General features: G+C 38.5%; 2 protein-coding genes and 1 long non-coding RNA gene across 3 annotated transcripts in view; 2 read left to right on the forward strand and 1 right to left on the reverse strand.

The window, feature by feature from the left end:
* Nucleotides 1-577: 577 nt before the first annotated feature.
* cirsr (corepressor of RBPJ and splicing regulator) lies at nt 578-7,740 on the forward strand. The gene is made up of 10 exons (XM_026272668.1): nt 578-860; nt 1,114-1,208; nt 1,311-1,384; nt 1,668-1,681; nt 1,977-2,029; nt 2,409-2,457; nt 2,583-2,700; nt 4,749-4,855; nt 5,135-5,220; nt 6,337-7,740. The coding sequence occupies exons 1-10, from the start codon at nt 789-791 to the stop codon at nt 6,977-6,979; spliced, it is 1,311 nt and encodes a 436-aa protein (XP_026128453.1). The 5' UTR covers nt 578-788; the 3' UTR covers nt 6,980-7,740.
* A 1,739-nt stretch (nt 7,741-9,479) lies between these two features.
* Nucleotides 9,480-12,798, reverse strand: LOC113109111 (transcription factor Sp9-like). The gene is made up of 2 exons (XM_026272667.1): nt 12,680-12,798; nt 9,480-12,123 (listed from the first exon to the last, which is right to left on the reverse strand). The coding sequence occupies exons 1-2, from the start codon at nt 12,698-12,700 to the stop codon at nt 10,825-10,827; spliced, it is 1,320 nt and encodes a 439-aa protein (XP_026128452.1). The 5' UTR covers nt 12,701-12,798; the 3' UTR covers nt 9,480-10,824.
* A 125-nt stretch (nt 12,799-12,923) lies between these two features.
* The window catches only part of LOC113109113 (uncharacterized), a 32,651-nt gene continuing 24,620 nt past the window's right edge, over nt 12,924-20,954 (forward strand). The window contains exons 1-2 of the long non-coding RNA XR_003292844.1: nt 12,924-13,092; nt 13,501-13,571. This is a non-coding gene — a long non-coding RNA (uncharacterized LOC113109113). The remainder of the gene's footprint in view (nt 13,093-13,500; nt 13,572-20,954) is intronic.

Consider the following 20,954-nt stretch of genomic DNA (forward strand, 5'->3'; position numbering starts at 1 on the left):
GCCTACATCTCAGGGAAAGGTCAAGTCTGTTATTTAATGTTAAAACAATTGGGGGAAAAGTCACTGTTGAAGCTGCTGGAGATGTGTATTAAAGTAAGGGAGGAGGGAACGTTACCAACTACCAGAAGCAATAGTGATACAAATAAGGAAACCTGGGAAGCTGTAGTTAAAGACCAATAGCTCTTACTTCAAAGTGATGTAAAATCAAGGAAAGGATGATAGCAGGTAGATTGACCATTACCTTGAAAAAAGAGGATTATTGGATAACTGTCAAAATGGCTTTAGGAAGGGAGGAAATACAATATATTCTGTGCTGAGATTAGAGACTGAAATAAGGAAGACGGTAAGTAGAGAAGGCAGTATTTTTTTTTTTTTTATAGAGAAGTCTTGTGATTTAAAGTGTAAGGAGGGGTTACTAGTCAAACTGAATAAGGTAAGGGTTGGAGGAAAGATGTATAACTGAGTAAAGGATTTTCTTTTCGGAATGAAAATACAGAATTGGGACAGACAGGTCAAATCAATGCACAGCTGAAAATGGCACACCTCAGGGGAGTGAAAATGCTGGCAGTGTGAAACAAAGAGAACGAATAGTCTGTAAACCAGTTTTCTGATGATCCACACTCCGGAGCAGTAATGCACAAAAACGCTGGATCCCAACCGCAATGAAAACAGAAGAAGAAGAAGCTGATTGCGTCATAGAGAGGCGCCGCTGATGCTAGTTTAATGTTGATCGGCGGAAAGGCCAACAGTTTTTAATAACAATTTGATCGTTACGCTAGTGGTCAAACATGGGGAAGTCTTTTGCTAACTTCATGTGCAAGAAAGATTTTCATCCTGCATCAAAATCCAACATTAAGAAGGTAAACGGGAGGTTTTAGCTAGCAAGCTAGCTTACTGTTGTTAAAGTGTAAACATCAACGGTAGTTCAGATTTTTACTTGTTTTCGAATTGGATACAATATTAGATATATTTAGTCACAAACACATTGTATAGTCGTAATGATTTCGGTTTGATCAGCTAATCGTATGATAGAAAACAGTGTGATTTCAAACGCAGACGGTCATTTGTGTTTGTGTTGAGAGAGAAACTAAACTCTTAAACTCTGATCGTCAGGTATGGATCGCAGAGCAAAAGTTAACCTTCGACAAGAAGAAGCAGGAGGAGCTGATGCAGGCTTATGTGAAGGAGCAGGACACGTACAACAACAGGTCAGAGGAGAAACACATCAGTGCTTCAGATCAGGGTCAGGGTTTATTGAAATAACCAGGTCTTCAGCTGTAGCTCTGTCTCTTGTGTCTGTTATACTCCAGACTGCTGATGGGAGACGATCGTGTGAAGAACGGCCTCAATTTCATGTATGAAGCACCTCCAGGAGCGTCTAAAGGTGATAAACTGGCTTAACACCACATTCCTCATGTATTCTTCAGGTTGTTGTGGGCCAAAAAATAAATAAAAGAAAAATCTGTAGTAGATTAAGAGTCATTCAATGAATGTAACTGATGATAACTGGTCATTTGTGTCCAAATCATGACATCGTGAAACAAACATTCAAACTCATTCAAAATGTTAGAAAAGCAAGAAACTGAAAAAAAAAAGTTGAACGAAAGTGTATTTATTCACATGTTTTTTTCTCTCCATTTTTTTATATCCTCACCAACTTCCTCCAGAGGAGACTAAAGAGGTAAAGTTCATCTACATCATGTTAAAGTTTGTTGTTGATTATTAAACTTGTCAAGTGTGATTAACCTCATAAAGCCTACTGTTTTGAATTTGATACACAATTTTTAAGGCATCTTAATCATCAACACGATCAAACATTTACTGAAAACCATATATATATTTGTACAAATTTACATATTTGAATATTTTTCTATTATTTCATGTGTTTGTCTTTACAGAGTTAAGGCATTTTGTGGTTTTGCTTCGTCTAGTTACAACTCATTATGTTGCCTAAAATTGTGCTTTTTTCTCCTTAGGATGGAGAATCTGAGTACAAGTTTGAGTGGCAGAAAGGAGCTCCTCGTGAAAAGTAAGTTCACTAGTCAGCACTTCTCAGGTTCGCACATTCATGCATTTCCTTCTTTTTCCTTTTTTTTATATTATTTTATTTAAGGAAGAACATGTTACATGCAAAAAATTAACAATGCATTTTAATTTACACCCCCCACCCCCACACTTACCACCCTCACAGAAGAGAGAGAGGGAAAAAAACAGATTTAAATCCATAATGACAAATCAGTAATAATAATAAAGAAAAAATCTCAAATTGTTAATATTACAGTAAGGAATTACTTATAATCAATGTTAGCTTATTGGGTATGATTGCATTGTCTGTTACATTATGCACAGGCCTTTTAATTTCTCTATTACATTCGTGCATTTCTCACGGTTATTTTCGATCTTCTCAGGTATGCAAAGGATGACATGAATATTCGGGATCAGCCTTTTGGCATTCAGGTGATGTTTCGTTCTGTGCTCTACACCTTCATAGATGCAGATCAACAGTTTTTACTTATCCACAAATGTCTCCGTGCAGTGAATGAGGGCATTGTGCTTGTTTTCTTGGTCTCTCGTTGTTTTAGGTGCGGAATGTGCGCTGCATTAAGTGTCATAAATGGGGTCACGTGAACACGGATCGTGAGTGTCCCCTCTTTGGCCTGTCTGGGATCAACGCCAGCTCTATGGCCAGTGATGAAGCAGGTAATCTGCTCTTTCCTTATATGATATATATACGATATATATAGACCTGGATTCACAGACAGGGATAGACTAAGCCAGGATTAGGCCACAGTTGAATTAGAACATTAAATAAAGTGCCTCTTGAGACCAAACAAAAGCATTTTTATATTTTAAGATCAAGCAGTGCACATTTCTTTCAGTGGAAATCACTCAGGCTTACATTTTAGTCTGAGACTAGGCTTGTCTGTTGTTATATTAGAGCTGATGTACACTTTCAGACCTGTAGATGGCAGCAGGGTCTCATAATACACCTCGACACATTCTTATTAATTTCAAGGCCTGAATACAGGTGTTTTTGAGCCAGTGCCATGTGACTAATGGCATCATATGGAAGTGATGTCATGTTCGGACAGTCCCTAACCTTTAGTAGTAACTATCCTGAAGGAAGGGTCTGCAAATGAGATCGTTCATTTCTTTTGAAGGATAAAAATATGATGGAATATTTTATACGCATACTACTATCATTATCCAGACGTGTCGGCTCCAATCCAGATAGGGTTATAATAGTTGTACTCAAACTAAAACCATAATAAATAGAGAGTTGCGGTCCTTGATTCTGATTGGCTGAGCCACATTCGAATCCGACTCGTTGTGACTCTCCCATAGGCTTCCACAGGAAATGAGGATTGAGGAAGTAAAGTGTGTCATGGAGCAGCAAACAGATCCAGTCCCTGTGTTGAAGCCCATTATTTTCAGTGCTTCTCAACTTCTTCGCCTGGAAGTTGAGGAATTTACAGCAGTTTTTTTTACCTCATTAGTTTACCTTTCGGAAATCTGACAATCAGTGGTTGAATTTTATGAAACACATTATAGTTAATGTTTAGTTTTAGATAATAGGCAGTTATGCTATATTTGCAGTTAGATAATTGTTAGAAGCACTTTAATAGCGATCATAACCAGATACTAGTTGATATATTTACATCTTTCTGCAATCTTTCTCTCCCTGTAGGAAGTTAAATGAGTTTTAATGAAGACTGCCCATTAAAGCAATACAAGAACGAGTTTCAGTCGGCTGCCTTGTGTTTTTTAAACGTTATTCATTTTTTTTATTGGGTTTAATTCCATATTTCTGGGCCTTTTTATACTGTCTTCTTACATAAGTGTTATACATAATACTGGGATGTGAGTAATTTATATTTTTTAATTCAACATTTAAAAAAAAAAAAAGCTAAACTTTTAACATTGAGTGTTTGATAATGTCTAAATATATAATGCAGAACATTAAATAAATGAATAAGTCTCTAATTTGAATCTTTGCACCACAATTTTAAAAAACTTTCTCTATTTTAACCCTCCATACTACGCTAATTGTAATATAAATAATAAGTATATTGGAAAAAATATTAATGCTGTCTCTTCATCTCTCCCCAGAATAAAATTCGATTGTATAACGTTGTCAGCGTAGTTCTTCCAATAAACAATCAATGCACATGATGTGTTAATAATCACTAGAAATAGCTGCAGATATAGTGAAACTGCTGTCTGTCCTACTTAAACCCATTCAAACGTGCCTAACAACCCATTAGCTGTTATAAATTCACTCTAAACCACGCCGTCAAGGGGCTTAATGCTTTATTGCATTCATGCATGAACCAAAAATTTTAAAGAAATACGAATCTTCCATCATTTACATCCTCTTTTTTTCTTATGCAAAGCAAAAGAGAAGATTTTTTTCTTTTTAAGAATAACCCTGACTTGAACAGAATTTGACAAATAAGCCACTGATATTTCTCAAAATAGTTTAAGAACAACATAAAGTGTGTGAAAGTGTGGTGGCAGTGTCTCCTGAGAGAGTAATATGCATGTAGCAGAAGAGTGGAGGTAGACCGTACTCTGGTGTTGGTGGGAAAACATTATTATTTGTTGTTTTGATTGGTTGAACCCTCTGCTTGTGCAGAATGAAACCGTGTGGGAGACGAGTCTTTGTTAACAAAGCCGCTAGTGCACGTCTCTCAGAGGGGGGCATGATCACACATTATTTGTTCTGAAAGAGTGATTTGTCCTAACAGGTCCGTCGATGCACCCCTCCGAGTTAATGGCAGAGATGCGAAACAGTGGGTTTGCGCTGAAGAAATGTGTCCTCGGGAGGGACAGCACCATGAGTGATCCAGCACAGGTAATGTCCTGGGCCCTGCCCAAATATGACCCATGATATCCATGTCTGGAGCCCAGCATGTGATTGCTGAAAAGCGTCCAATTATTGAAAGCATGGCTCACGAGAGATTCCCTAGAAACTAGAGCTGATGAGACCAACAGCTACAGCTGCAAGAGAGCCGAGGCATGCTGGATTACACTCTGTACTTCTGCACAAAAGTGCCTTTCTTGTATATGTATGGTCAGCGAGTGGACCTAGTGATCGTGTGTGTGTGTGTGTGTGTGTGTGTGTGTGCTTCAGGATCTCGTGGCCAGTGAGGAAGAGGACGACCCTGAGGTGCAGTTCCTGAAGTCTCTGACTACCAAACAAAAGCAGAAACTGCTAAGGTATGAGTAATTAATAATTGCACGTACACAACCGGCACAAAAGTTGTTATAAATGAATGGTCGCACTTTTGTTTGGGGGTGATTTCTCACTATTAACTGTAACTTTGCCTCAATAAACTCCTAATTTGCTGCTTATTAATAGTTGGTAAGGTAGTTTAGGTATGTGGTGCATTAAGGGATCTAGAATATGGTGGTGTGTGTTATAAGTATTGATGAAGAGCTAAGATACTAGTAATATGCATGCTAATAAGCAACTGGTTAATAGTGAAACCTGGACCTTAAAATAAAGTGTTACCAATAAGATGAAAAGAAAAAAAGAGCTGAAAAATATAGTTGGTACTATTATAAGTTTACATTTATTAGTATTGTTGTTCTTTATTTTTATTTCTTTATTTTTTACTTAATTTTTAATTTTTTTTGAAGATTGAAAAGTAGAATGTTTGTAATTTCAAAAATTATTTCAGTGCAGGCAAGTACGGTAGCTGTTAAACATTTCTTCTGTTGCAATAATTTATTAACACACACACACACACACACAATAAAAGGAAAAAGGCCCAAAATGCACATTGGTCATATATACACATTATACATTATTATTATTTTTTATTTTTTTTTGTATGACTGTTATGCTCACCAAGGCTGTAATAATTTGTTCAGAAAGACAGTAAATGCAGTAATATTAAAAAAAATATATTACTGTTTAATCTTATTTTAATTTCAAATAAGCTACTTTAACTGTATTTCTGTGTTATTCCTGTGATGCTCCGCTGTATTTTCAGCGTCATTACTCCAGTCTTCAGTGTCACATGATCTTCAGAAATCAGTCTGATATGATGATCTGCTGCTCAAGAAACATTTTGGATTATTATTAATGTCGAAAACAGATCAATATGCTTGATAGTTTTGTGAAATAGTTTTATATGATATAGAAATATTTTGCAACATTATAAGTGTCTTCACTGTCACTTTTGGACAATTTGATGAATAATTGCTGAATAAAAGTGTATAAAAAATATACAAAATTTAAACGCTGGAAAATGGAAAATGTCCTCAGTATACCGTACTATAACAATTCAGTCTGCAGTCTGTTAAATCTCATCCCCTTCTTCTTTTTAGAAAACTTGACCGTCTTGAAAAGAAGAAGGAGAAGAAGAAAAAGAGTAAAAAGGAGAAAAAGAAGAGCAAGAAGAAGCCGAAAAAGAAACAAGCCAAGAGTGAGAGTTCATCCAGCAGCTCATCAGACAGCAGCAGCGACTCTGAGGATGAGAAACACTCCGGAAAGAAAGCCAAGAAGAAGAGCAAGAGAAGGAGGGACTCGTCCGGCGACAGCAGCTCTGAGAGAGACCGGGAGAAAGACTCAAAACACACACATTCACAACACAGTGAGCACAGAGTTCAGAGGTCACCTGACAACAAGCACAGCGGAGAGAGAGGTAGAGAGAGACACGGGAGCAGAGAGAGGAGGACAGAACAGAGCAGGAGCCCTCAGCGACCCAGAGAGGAGAGAGAGAGAGGTAGAGAGAGACACGGGAGCAGAGAGGAGAGAGAGAGAGGTAAGGAGAGATACAGGAGCGCGAGCAGGGAGAGAGAGAGAGAGAGAGGAGACAGAGACAAGGGCGAGAGGGAAAGAGAGAGAAACTCTGATAGAAATGTCAGGAGGAGGAGTGTCAGTCGGGAGCGAGGGAGGGGCGGAGAGAAACACAGCAGAAGTGATAGCAGAGATGCAGAGAGGAGGACCGAGCACAGCAGACGGAAATAGCTGGAAGAGGATGGTCACGCTCTTAACTCTGATTAAAGGAATAAATCAAAACTTTCTTTCAATTTTCTCACCCTCATGTTAATCCAAACCCTTTTTTATCAATATAATAAACTTAATAGAGACTGTGGCTGTCAAGCTTCAAAATGACAAAGCAGCTCCATAAAATGAGTCTTTGTGTTCTTGTCTTGTAAGACACGTCTTCTGGAGTCAAACCAAACAAAATCAAAATTCAAGTCATTCATGTAAATTCTCCTCTTTCTTTAAGACATCTTTTGGTCACCTGAGAACCATTGACATTTGACATAATGGGTACTGAGAGCAGGAAAGGGAAAGATTTTCAGTGAATATTTACTTTAAAGGTGTTCTGCTTGTCAAATAAAGTTATATTCAGAAGACTCAGAATATAGAAGTTTTTTTAATTTTTTTTTTATTGTCCTTCATTGTTATGGAGCTTCACAGATGCCACGACTGCTGTTGTTGAAATATTAGCTGAGTAAATCAATGTGTATATATTTTTTTATTTCCTTTCCTGAATTCATAAAGGTTTGGACCGATGTGAAGGGTTGATGATGGTAAATGTTGAGAGAAACTGAGAATTTGGGGTAAATTACTTGTTTTGGGTGTCTTTCCCATTTGTTCTTGATGTACAGTCAGCTCTTGGGGTTTCTCCAGAAGAGGGCGCTCTGTGAATGTAGAAACTGAACCTGATATAGAGCACAATTAAAATCATCTTTGACTCATTCCTTCATTTTTTTCCAATATTTGTTGTATTCCTGGTTCTCTTTTATTTTAGCGTTTAGTCCATCCAAAATGTAACGTTTGTTTGACTTTTTACAAGAGGCATAAATTCTACACTTATTAACTTAAATCATATATTTTTAGCCTGTACAAGTTCATTTAACTAGCTGCTTCTTCCTCACCTTAAATGTCTCTACTTCTTGTAAATTCTAAAATATGTAAACGAATAAATTGTATAACGAATGTGACACAAAACTTCAATTACTCTTCAACATCGATCACATTCAACATTTTTCATCTCAAAAACGACTGAAAATGGTTTAAAGGATTTTACATTAATTTTGGAGTTTTAATTGTTTCGTAGTTTGTTAGGAATGGTATCTTGATTTAAATTCAGGGTGACTTTATTAGCCTATTTTTTTTTAGCTGCAGTGATTTTTTTTACGTTTCCATTATAAGCAACGTAACTGAACTGTAACTGAATACAGTAAAAATATATTATAAATTGAATTTACCTTTTTTAAGGTAGGCCTAGTGGTAGCAATCAATTTATTTTAGCAACATTTAAATACATTTTACTGAAAGTTGCTCATCTAGATCTGTTTATATAAGTGTAGCTAAAATACATCGATTACAAACACCTTAAAAACACTGAGTATATTTTTTTCATTGTATACTAATAAAAATCAATACAAAATCCACTTATTCAGCTCGAAGTGTGGGGATTCAAAATTCAAAAATAGTGAAAAGCGCCAATAAAACTATTCACAGCACGAAATGTTTTTATTCAGAGCGCATAGTTTATATGCATAAATGATCAACATTAATGTCTGAAATACGACCTCATTAACAAACTTGCGCGAAAAAAAACAACTCTCAGTATTTAGTAACATTCAAATAAACCCAACCCAAGGGTGGCGCTGATTAATATTACAGGAACAGATATATAGCCTACTGACTACTTTTTTGCATGTTACAGAAAAACATAAATAACTGAAAGGCTGAATTTGGCAGTAAAAGATTGAAGTGAATGGGTTGATTTATTATTATTAATAATGAGCATTTAATGTGTAAACACTGACGTGTTCTGACTAAAGGGGAGATAAAAGAGCAGCCGCTCTGGCAGCGCGGGAAACTCACACCATCGTCACGGCTGAGTTTCCCGCGGCCGGAGCGGCGCTCCTCTTTGATCTCTCTTTTATTGCCGCGCGCAAACAAAGCTGACTTCTGCCTCGCGCTCAGTCAGAGGACATTCCAGAGAAACGCGCACAAAGGGCCGTGAGTGACAGCGTCACTGTCCGCCGCCCCAGGCGCATCACTCCCCTCCAAAAGCCTGAAAGACACTTAGATCTTGTCCATGTAAAGCTCCCGTTTGTAAATCTTAATAGAACCATATAATTGTAAAGCGTGCTCGTGAATGCCTTCACTCCCAAATAGCGCTCATTTCCGTAACACAAATTTTGAATTGTGTGCCATTAAATTGTCGCATCCTGCATTAACTCGTAAAAGACCGAGAACTGTATTCTGTGCACCTGCTATTTGGAGAAAACATTTGCTTAAATTGGTGTAAAACGGAAATTGCATTTTGTTGTAGCCTATTTTAGACTTTTTACAAGATGTATTAACCTTAAATATTATTTTAATCGTTATTTGCAAAATGTCATCGGTTTTTCACCAGGTCTTTAAATGATAATGGACCGTGTGTGTGTGTTTTTTTTAATTTATTTTGCCACCAGCACACACACAAAAAAATGAAAATAATTTTAGTCTATTGCCTTCTGGTCAATTTACCTTGTAGCACAGAAAGCGTGTGGAGGAAGCAGTTCCCAGGCAGGGCTCGAGCTCTAATTATTCCGCCGGGGTTTCTGTGGGATCGGACGCTGCACTGGATAAACACAAAGAAGTCAGAGAGCATCCTTGAACCTTTTCAGTACAGGGCCACTGATATTCAAATAACAGCCAGGGACCATTTGACTGCGAGAGCGTTTTAAATTCAACATTAGCATAAGGCCTCTCCTCATCTCCCCTTTCAAAAGTGGCATCCAGAAAAGGCAAGAAAGGAAGAGAGGGGGTAAAACTGTTCCCATACCACCAAATCAAGTGTAGCGTTTTCTAAAAGCTAAACGATGCTTTATGCCTTCAGCACTCTCCTGGATGGACATTTTCCGTTTGACATGCAAATTTAAGCAGTTAATTTGAGCAATTCAAATAAATATTCAGAAGCCCTTTGTCACTGAATCCCCTCGGAAAATGTGCGATAAAGAGCTGCTGAACAAATGATGTCTCGGAGAGTAATTAGATATTTGATAAGACACGAATCCCTAATCGCCAATACAAGACACATGGGGCTGCGATGTGCTCCAAGTCATAATTAACACTATTTAACAAGATTTTCATTTGGACAAAGATGCCTTTCCGGGGCATTAACTATTGATTTTTCCCCACTGGGGGAAACAAGTCTACATCAGCGCAACAGTATCGATGTTTAGTCTGCAGTGGTTCCATTTTTCTAAAATGTAAATAAATGTAGCTGCGTAATAATTACGCGCGGGCTTTAAACAATTACAGCTGAGACTGTAGCAAAGCCTCACGAAAACATTTGCATCAGACAACCCAATCTTTCGATTTTAAATCCCTTTAATTACAAAATGAAAGCCTTGTAAGCGTGACTTTGTACATTATATATTTTTAGCAAGGTAAAGGAATGGTTAAATGAATTTTAAATAGCTGTGTAACATACATACTGACATCCACAAAGTGCGACGAAAGGAAAAGCAAACTCCCTGAATTTCAGGATCCACCACAAAACAATCAGAAGTAACATTTACAGGAGAAAATAACACGTTCATTTTGTGGATATATGTACACAATGAGCTCAGCCGGCAGCCGTGGTTATTTAGTTCCCGAGGCAAATGTCCACTGAGCCTCGACGAGACTTTTTCGTCCTGAAAGCTGAGGAAAAGCGTTCGTCTGTGGCTGTGCGCAGCAGGAATAGCCAGTGTGGCACTGAAAGTGCTCGTTTGCAGTGTCAGAGTTTGTCGCATACTCCAGACCCGTTTCCTTCTCTCGATTCACCTAAACGAGAAACATGCCTTTTGAGGTCAAGCTCAGGACTCGTGGTGTGGAGACTGATCTTTGACCGTGACCCGTGGGTTCACACCCTCTAAAATCAGTTCGGGTGACTCGGACCTGGGCGTCTCCAGGTTGCTGGTGTCGGTGTCACTGTCGCTGCCCTTTTTGCCCCCGCCTCCAGCGGTGTGTGTTTTAATGTGTTTGCTCAGGTGGTCGCTCCTCATGAAGCGCTTGTTGCACACCGGACAAGCAAACCGTTTCTCCCCGGTGTGAGTGCGCAAGTGCCTCTGGAGCTCGTCTGACCTGGTGAACCGTTTGCCGCAAAAAAGCCAGTTGCACACAAAGGGCCTCTCGCCAGTGTGCCACCTCAGGTGCGCTTTGAGGTGAGACGTTTTCCCGTAGACTTTACCGCAGCCCGGGATGTGACAGCTATGGAGTCCTTTCCTCCGCAGGCTGGCCCCCGCAGGCCCGAGCCGCTCCGCCTCTTGGCAGTTCGGGCAGTCGCATGTGGCGCGTCCGGAGTATCTCCTGGAGGACCTGGACGAGGTCCCTATGCCCGAGCTGGCGCCGGAGATCATAGCGTTAGTGGCCGACGCGTCCGTGTAAGTGGGGATCACAGTTTTGAAGCCCTCTTGCGTCAACAGGTGCTGGCCGGTGGAGAGGAGGTGCGACGCAGTGGGGCTGATGCCGGTGGAGCTGAACGCGGAGTGCGTAAGGCTGGAGAAGTCTGGGTTGTAGCCGCTGAGCTGCGAGTGGATGGCTTGGGGGGTTCCGGAGTGCAGTGAACTTTGCAAACTGCCGGCTGGGTTTTGCACCTCGAGCCACGAGCCCGGGTTCGTGTGCACGTCCCACCACGTGGACGCGCCGTTGGCCACCTCGCCAGAGATGGTGGAGTGAAAGCCGGACTTGTACCACGATTCGTAAGGGTGCGCCATGCCGACCCGCGGATATAAAGTCTCTGCCGACGAGTGAACTTTGGAAATGAAGGCGGACTGTCCTGACTCCTGCGAGGAAACGCTCGCCGTGTTGGAGAACAAGCTGCTGTACTCGGCGGAGAACGCGGAGGAGGTCGGCGAGGTCGAGGCCAGGCAGAACGCGCTGTTTCCCGAGCCGGTGCTGCTCGATAGTCCCGAGGTGCTTCGGCTTGTGGCGACGGTGAATCCGGGCAGGCTGGAGCCCAGGTTGCAGCTCGACGACGATCTTTTCCAGGGATGGAATCCGCCTTTGGAAAACGTGCTGGAGTCGGGCAGAGTCGTGAGAGGACTGGTGTTGCCAATTTTGTTGCAGGTTGCAGCCAGCATCGCTAAAGGGGTAGTTCCAAACCGCGGCTCTTCCTGTTTGGATGAGAAGTTTAGGGCACTTTACTAGACTGTAAAACATAGTTGGGCTGCTTTGAAAGTCAAACAATCCAGCAAGTGTTAACTGAACGCCGGAATAAAACCAAAACCCATGCTGTAATTCCAAATAGTTGTACGAGTTGTCATGTCTTTAAGACTTACATTACCGTAGTATATTTTAATAGGCTGACTTAAGGAATATTAATAGACTAATGACTTCATTGCTTTATTATAATTATTATTATTATTATTATCCAGAAATATTCGTTTCGCTGAACGTGGTTTTCAAGTTGTTTCGTCATAGCTTCTTCAAATCAGCGCATTGGTTTCAGCCTTCATCTAAAGTACAAAAGCTGATCTCCTAAAAATTAAAATCTCTCTGTGAAAGTTGAAAATATTCTCTTGTGGCATCATTCGTTTTAAGAACGTAAATAAAAGCCACTGAAAAGTTTGAAAGCAAGCAAGCAAGCAAGCAACACTGAAATGTCAGTACCGTTAATGCAACACAAAGAACGAAAATGCGTCGAATTAAAATAAAGAAGCGCTTGCTTACCCCAAGTATAGACGTAGCCATATCCAGGGCCCTTCCTAGACAGCTAGTGGAAGAGAACAATGACTCAGTGTTCCAGTGTGACTGAGGCACAGTCGCTGAAGCTTTACTCTCTCTACTCGAGTTGTATAGTGAGCGCGTGCTTTGAAGTACAGCTGGCTGCAATACTCAGCCAATCTGAGCGCGCGACGAGACGCATCCGACCAATGAGCGACGCCACCATGACAGAAATACTAAAGCTGCACGTCAATCAATGACTGGGGTACTGATCCCACTGTCAAGCAATAGCTAAGCCATCAGATATTTTTCATCGTTTTATATATATATATACACACATATGGCCATCAAGGCGCAGAATCTGCACAGACTATATAGTGCTCAGCTCTTTTTGATATTTAATAAGGCATCCTCTGATGGTAAGCGGCTCATCTTGATTTTATGCATGATATCCATGTCTGTTTTGTGTGTCGGTTTGCAAACGGATATGCTTAAAATTAAAGGTTCACGCGTGTAACCGTCTACAGCTGTGACCGCGTTATTATTGTAATGATGTTGTTATTTTGTAGTAGCCTAGTTATTTTTTTATTTAATGTATGGATTAAAACCACGATGATATTTCTGTTTAGGCTCGTTGGCGTTATTATAAGGTGATAGGCAATTGTTTTGAGAGGATACAAAACCATAAGCATCATGCAATGTCAGCGTCCTTGTCTTTTTATTTATTAATTAATGCTGTTATTTTTTACATTTAAGAATGTTTTTCTCATGCTTTGAACTTATTGAAAATTCCAAATATTCCAAAATATGTCAAACTTTCAAATTAGAGCCAGTCGATGAAATGCAAGGATGGATCTCGGGGGAAGAGGACGGAGGGGCACCACTGATCCCACAACAGGTGTGTTAGACTTTTGTTGAGAGTGTTTGGTGTGTGTGAGAGAGAGAAAGAGGGAGGGGTGTTGGGGGCGCAGGTTAGGGTTTGGGGTGTTAATGCGCGCGCTCACCTTCGCGCTTCCTTTCATACCATACCTTCAGAACAACACGCGAGCACATGACTCAAAAACCGTAAACAAATGTTACAAAATATTTATTCTTATAATTTATATAACCCATGAATTCTTAATGCAAAGTTTGAGCGCTAAATTGTACATAATTAAATAAAAAACTATATATATATATATATATATATATATATATATATATATATATATATATATATATATATATATATATATATATATATATAGATATATATATATATATAGATATATAGATATATATAGCTATATACACACACATCAATCTTTTGGATAAATAACAGATCAAATAATTAATTGTGACCATTTTTCTTTTCTTTTTTCTCAGTAATTCTTTTTATATAAAAAGATCAATGCATTAGCAGTGTCTTGCGCTGCTTGTTAAAACATTTAAGGCTATAATGACAATATAACAATGGCCTGCTTTGGAGTGAATCGCCTCCTTTTAAAAGTTAAAGCAATTTTCTTGAGAATGGCCCCGCCGAAACGCTGTGCATTACTGTATTCAAAATGACCAAATAATGCTCCATTATAGCGGCTGAACGCTGCCAGTCAGGCTGGATGCAATTTACTCCGAAGCGCTGCGCTTTAAATCCCCTCCTATGGAGAGAGCTGGGGAGTATAAAACAATCTATTCAAATACAAGTGCTGGAGGCTCCAGAATCGCTGGATTTCCGCAAATCACTGCAAATTGACGGAGGAACAATTAACACTATTAAACGTCTGTTCAGCGTAAACAAATTGGCCCGAGCTCGGATAGGTTTAGGTTACATATTTAGATATGCGTGTATGCGCATGTACTGCTTGTATGTTTACACTGCTGCAAATGAAATAAAACTGGGGCATCTGATGTGCTTTTCTTACCAGTTCATGCGAAATGTGTCCAATATTAGAGGCTGATGAAAACAGGCCAATAAACAAACTACTCGCGATTCATATAGAAATGAATATATTCACTTTTAGTGGTTTATTTTAATTTGTGGACTGATTGCTCCTGTTACCATTTATGTGTCAAACCGGATCATCTAAATAAAGCTCAATTTTATAATAAAGACAGAAAAAATAAACATTAAACGTCACATTTAAATGTTTTGTAATTGGTTAAAACTACATTCATTTTTGTTTATTTTTTGGAAGAAGAAGAAAAAAAATCAGGTCTTTCGTTTAAAATTAAGCAACTTAGATGTCACTGCATACTATCATAATTTTAATTTAGTATTTAGTTTAGGCTCATTCTGATCATCAAAACGAACCGGACCTTATGCTGAGCATATTTAAATTAAAACTAGATTTGTATTAAAAAGCACAGTCCGGCTGGTGCGAGCACTTTTCTGTAATTAGGAGCCTATTACAAGTCATTAGATTGATCAATGTACCTTAAACAATGTGAGTGATTTATTTGGTAAGAACAAAACGCTGTGCATCTATTGTCTCGAGCCTGAGTGACGATATACATCCATCACAGCGTTAAACAGCGCGAGATGAATGATTAATCCGGACCTATTCATTAAAAGGGTCTGGGCCGCTCCAGAAGCCCTGTATTCGCACACAAGAGGGAGAAAGCGGTTTTCAGGGGAGATTTTTTCTCGGTTGCCGCTGGGATTAATTTGTCCCCACCCTTAAGAGGAAAAGCGCATTTGTGGATAATTAACTAATCTGGCTCATTTTAAATCCCTCTCTACTACAGGTCCTTCACTTGATCACCCCAAACATCCTGGTTTCCTCCCCCTAACAATTCAAAGAGAGTCAAAACAAATATTAACTCAATGTCAGTTGATGTTTTTTTCTTGCAAATGTCACTTGTCGGTGCACCTCGCACGTTGGTTTTGTGATTAAATATCTCTATCTGGAAAAAAACTGTTCTGTGGCCAGTAGAAACACAATCTTGTGTTTGTGCACTTCATGATTTTGACAATAAAACCAACACTTGTTAAGTCCGTTGACAGGTTCAAGCATGTTAAATGAGCTCACCGTGATTCAAGGCTCTAACCAAACACTGAGGACTAAGTCTTCTTCTGTGCAACTGTGTTATTTTTTTTAATAAAGCCATATGAATGGACGCGAGGTTTGTGAACGTGGTGGCGCAAAACAAAGCGCACTGAAGAGAAACGCCTTTGTGCTTCCAAGCAGAACATTTTCCCTCAATTATTTCAGTTGGTAGATTTAGTAAAACGAAGACACAGATGCAATAACGAGTTTTGCAGATCCATGCATACAATGCATTTGCTAGTGTATTCACACAGCTATACACATCTCTGTTGGGTGTGGGACTATTGTTTTTGGAAAAGCGCAAAGGTCACCGGTGTCCGTCGTGACATTCGCTTCCAAATAAACCTGCAATTCCTCTGTACGTCGGATTTTACGGCAGGACAGCTATTAATATAACTGCTGGAACTATGCAATTAAACCAGTCGCGTATTAAACTAACACTTGTCAAATTGGTCAGTGTTTATAAACTGTAGTGTCAGATGAAGATGCATTTCAGGGGGTTTTATTCACATCTCTCTCTCTCTCTCTATCTGAAAAACAGGAGGAACAGATCACTGGGGTTACAGCCTTCTGTGGCCATTTCAGTATCCAAACATGGTGATCTTATCCGTGCACATTATATTCTTTCATAATTTGCTCACAGACGAAGAGCCAGTGGAGGATCGCTCTGCAGCGCGCGGGTCATGTCGAAGGATGTCGTGTTTGTTCTTAAGTGGCCAGTGAATGTTATCTATTCTCCTCCTGTCACAGTAGAGCAACAGTGACACTGCGCACAGAATGCATGACTACTTCTTGGAAACATATGTATGCCATATGATAAAAATTTTTCCTACTTCCTCTAGGTGTTTGTTAATGTTAATGCCGTTTTGGGATTATTTAACTGCGGGATAGCCTAGGCTACTATCTTGCTATTTTTTCCACGTTAATTTATTTATGTATTCAAATTTATATTATAATTATATTTAATGCATTTTTTATATATTAGTTATATATAATTTATAATTAAAAAATACTGAATTTATTTATTTATTTTTACCAAAAAAACAGCTTTACCAAAACAAAACAATAAAAAAAAACAAAAAAACAAAAAAAAAAAAAAAAACAAGCAATGCATTAAGCACGCGAGGTCGCGTTTCTGAGCCGAAACGTGTCTGTCATTGCAGTCGCAATCAAGAGAGGCTGGTTCTGTCAGGATCCAGCTCAGATAAACACACGCGCCAACAGGTGCCGAGCGAGAAGCGCTCGAGCGCTACACGACGAGGCTGTCGCCTGTAGTTTGTGGCGCAGAGGGATGGGTTGTGTGGGGAAGAGGTGCTGTGGTCCACCACTGCTCATCTCTGTAGTGACCGTGTGACTGACGGCTCTGTCCAATTGGGTTTGGACTCGAGATCTCGTGAGACGCGAGCGGTTTGCTGTGAACTTGTTACAAAGATGTAATTAAACTGCTTACACAGCTCTTACAAAAAGAGAGCACTGTCATGATTCTGTGATTTAAATATCATGGTGTATGAGGATGCTAAGATGCTGTTGCTACATCACAGCGTCATGTATTGCCATAAAGATGAAGACAATTCTGTCTTTTATTTTTATTTAAGGGCCTTTTTAAGCACCGAGTCTGTAGTATATGAAAATCCATTCAGTACTATGGCATTTCCATCTGATACCATCAACGAAGCATAGTGCAAACACTATGCAAACTTTATTTGCAAGGGGTATGACCCCCCCCCCCCTCGTCTCTGCTCACCAAGTATGCATTTATTTGATTAGAAATACAGTAAAATAGTAATACTTTTAAATATTGGGACAGTTTAGAATAACTGTTTTCTATTTGTTTATATATGAAAATGTAATTTATTCCTATGATGCAAAGATTAATTTTCAGCATTCAGCATCATTACTCCAGTCTTCAGTGGCATGACCAATCCTATAAATATATTAGTCCAACCAAATTTATTCAGACATCTTTAACAGTTTAGCTATAGTTTGGAAAATAATTCATAAAATATGACAAGAGCTCAGAGTTAAACAATTTTTAATAAATTTTACTGGTAGTCGACTGTATAAATAATTTTTGGGTGATTTATGTCACAATTTATTTTGCAATCCTCACTTACATAAATGAACTGTAGCACCCTGCACTCACTATTAAAAAAAATATAATGTCTGGTGTCTGGATAATTTTTGGTTGGATCGTGTGTGTGTTTGTGTGTATAAGTCAAACCAATTTTTTTTTAAATATACTATATATACATACATACATATATTAACATTTACATTTATTCATTCAGCAGACACCTTTATCCAAAGCGACTTACATACATATTTACATATATACTTACATATATATAAATAGCAAGTCCAAGCAGATTTGACGGTCTTTGCAGTGTTTTATTCAGCTGTTTACAGAGTGGTTCCTTCACTACTTTAGAGGTCACTCTTAAAGTGCCCTTGAATTATATTCTGCTGTCAGATTGGATGCGTTATTCTGGACAGCGAAAGACCTCGAGCCCTATGTCATCAATCTAAAGCAATTTCAGCCCTATTGGTTTCTGCGTCTCGACCAAGTAGTGATTCTCATTCCCAGCAGCAGGTGAGGAGGAGACACCCTTCCCCGAGTGAAGGACTCTTCAGACGCTGCAGAAATCGCTCATCCTGATCAACATGAGGCCGTGGTCTCACTCCACCACTCCACCCACACAAACTATTTACCCCTGAATCCCAAATCCAACAGATCTATTATGGGATTAAAGGCCTTGTTATCAGGCTTTGTGCTGGAATAATAGCAGAGCGTCAGTTCGGAGTCATATGTTATTTTTCTTTGTCTTTTGGAAATGAGACAATGTTCTTTAGTGTCTATACAGTTCTTATGACCGTCATGTCAGTGTATGCGCTGTGTCTCTGTTTTCAGGAAGTCAGCTCTGCATCTCAAGGCTTTCTCTTCCGCATCACTGAGCCAGATAAAAACACTGAATCCAGGCACCACCAACGCTGCCTTTTGCCCTCCTCACAACACACACACACACACACACACACACACACACACCTGCCAGGTATGGGGTTTTTCTGCCTCACGCTGTGCATCTGTCTGTCTGTATTTGTTGAAAGCTTTCTTTATGCCCTAGACATAGTCAATTAATGTGAAAGAATGAAAGGAAAAGATTAAGAAATAAATATATCAGGCCGTATGCTTTTTGGAGTTCTGTCAATGCTATAAAAATTATTAATCAAACAATTATAATCTGTCATTGCTAACTTGATTTTTTTTTTTGGACCAGCACCCACTGGGCCACTTTCCTATAGATGTTTATTTTCATTTATTTACAGTGGCTCCAAAATGCATTTAGATGATCCATATCATTAACTACAACCATGTTTCACTCATGTATACATTTATCTATTTATTTGCTTGATAAGTGTGCTTTTAAAGGAACACCCCACTATTTTTGGTTTAAGTTTACCGTTTTCAAATCAATTCAGTCGATCTCTGGGTCTGACAGCAGCACTTTTAGCTTAGCTTAGCATACACCATTGAATCTGATTAGACCGTTAGCATCTTGCTCAAAAATGACCAAAGAGTTTCGAAATTTTTCCTATTTAAAACTTTACTCAGCTGTAGTTACATTGTGTACTAAGACTGACAGAAAATGAAAAATAGTCCCCAGCTAGTTTCTATAGTTGCAGCAATAGCAGAGTTGCTGTTTCTATTCTGGGACTATTTTCTGGTGCTGTGTAATATCACTGCGCCTGTTGCACTCATGGTACAGCAGCAAAGTTCCCTGATTTGCGCTGGAATGAGAGTATAGTATAGTTATAGTATAGAATGAGAGTATAGTTCCTAGCCATATCAACTTTTCATTTTCCGTCAGTCTTAGTACACAATTTAACTACAGAAGAGTAGTGTTGTTTTTGGCAGCTGTGTTAATTTTAGTTTTAGTCTAGTCTTTGTGTCATTTGACATGACATTTTAGTCTAGTTTTAGTCGACAAAAACTAATTTAATTTTAGTCTAGTTTTAGTCAATGAACATTGAATTTTAGTCTCTTTTTAGAAATGCAATTCTATTTAACCCAGTCAATATAGTGTAAGTACCTAGTAGTATAGACAAAAATAAAATGTTCTTTTAGCCAAACCCATTTCAAACAAGGTTATCTTATTATATCGTTGTTAACTTATAGACTCATTAATACATCCATTCCAGACACGGAAGACGCTCTGATTTGAATTTACAATATTTATTTTAACAGCCAAACATTTTAGAATTAAACATATAGGTCCCATTCTCTGTGTCAGACTTAACTTTGTTTGTTGACATCTTTTAAATAATGTCACGAGTGGGACTTAAGGAAGTGACATCACCTGCGTCTGCGCAGTGTGACCCGATGCAGCCCCTGAAGTGAGACACAGGAAACACAAATACTGCAAAATAATAATAACAACGCGACTAAACGAGATGAAATAACGTTATAATATTTTGGCCAACGAAAATGAACAGACATTTTAGCATAGTTTTTATTTTGTAAACCACATTTAGTCTCGTTTTTATTCATCAACAATATTGCATTATACATTTAATTATAGTCATCGTCACATGACCAGGATTTTTTGTTGCATCTCGTCTCGGTTTTGTCACGTGATAAAGGGTCGTTGACGTCGATATTCAGTCAATTTTCGTTGATGAAAGCAACACTATAGAAGAGTCAAGTTTTAAATAGGAAAACTATCGAAACTTTTTGGTCATTTTTGAGCGAGATGCTAACGGTCTAATCTGTTTCAATGATCTATGCTAAGCTAAGCTAAAAAGTGCATTTTTTCAAAAAAGTGAGGAATTTGGTAAAAGTAAAAAAAATGCTTGGTTTTATATTTTGTATTTAATTTAATGGCACTCAAACATTTTAACTGCGCAGTACAATATTTATTTTATTTATCTGATCTTATTTAATTTAATATGTCAAATTGCTTAATCATGATTAATTCCTTCCACGAAATAAGTTTGTATTTACATAATACAGTATATGTATGTGCATATTTAAATGTATTTGTAAACACACACACGTATATATTTTGTTATATATATATTTTTTTAAATATGATTTATATTATATATAAAAATATTACATATTTTGCCCATATTATATTATCTAAACACAAACTTTCATTGTGGATATTGCGATATTGACAGCCCTAAAAATTAATTGAATATTCAGTTGGCTCCACACTGAATGTCTGTAATTATATATATATATATATTTTTTTTTT

The sequence above is a fragment of the Carassius auratus genome, chromosome 9 (assembly GCF_003368295.1).
Source record: "Carassius auratus strain Wakin chromosome 9, ASM336829v1, whole genome shotgun sequence".
In the NCBI taxonomy this organism is placed as follows: domain Eukaryota; kingdom Metazoa; phylum Chordata; class Actinopteri; order Cypriniformes; family Cyprinidae; genus Carassius; species Carassius auratus.

Bases quoted from the DNA above. Each gene is read 5' to 3' on its own strand.
- cirsr (XM_026272668.1), top strand. From the start codon at position 789: ATGGGGAAGTCTTTTGCTAACTTCATGTGCAAGAAAGATTTTCATCCT. The intron at 1,209-1,310 runs GTCAGAGGAGAA...GTTATACTCCAG, and splicing joins CAGGACACGTACAACAACAG to ACTGCTGATGGGAGACGATC. The intron at 5,221-6,336 runs GTATGAGTAATT...TCTTCTTTTTAG, and splicing joins CAAAAGCAGAAACTGCTAAG to AAAACTTGACCGTCTTGAAA.
- LOC113109111 (XM_026272667.1), bottom strand. From the start codon at position 12,700: ATGGCTACGTCTATACTTGGG. The intron at 12,124-12,679 runs GTAAGCAAGCGC...TCATCCAAACAG, and splicing joins TGGCTACGTCTATACTTGGG to GAAGAGCCGCGGTTTGGAAC.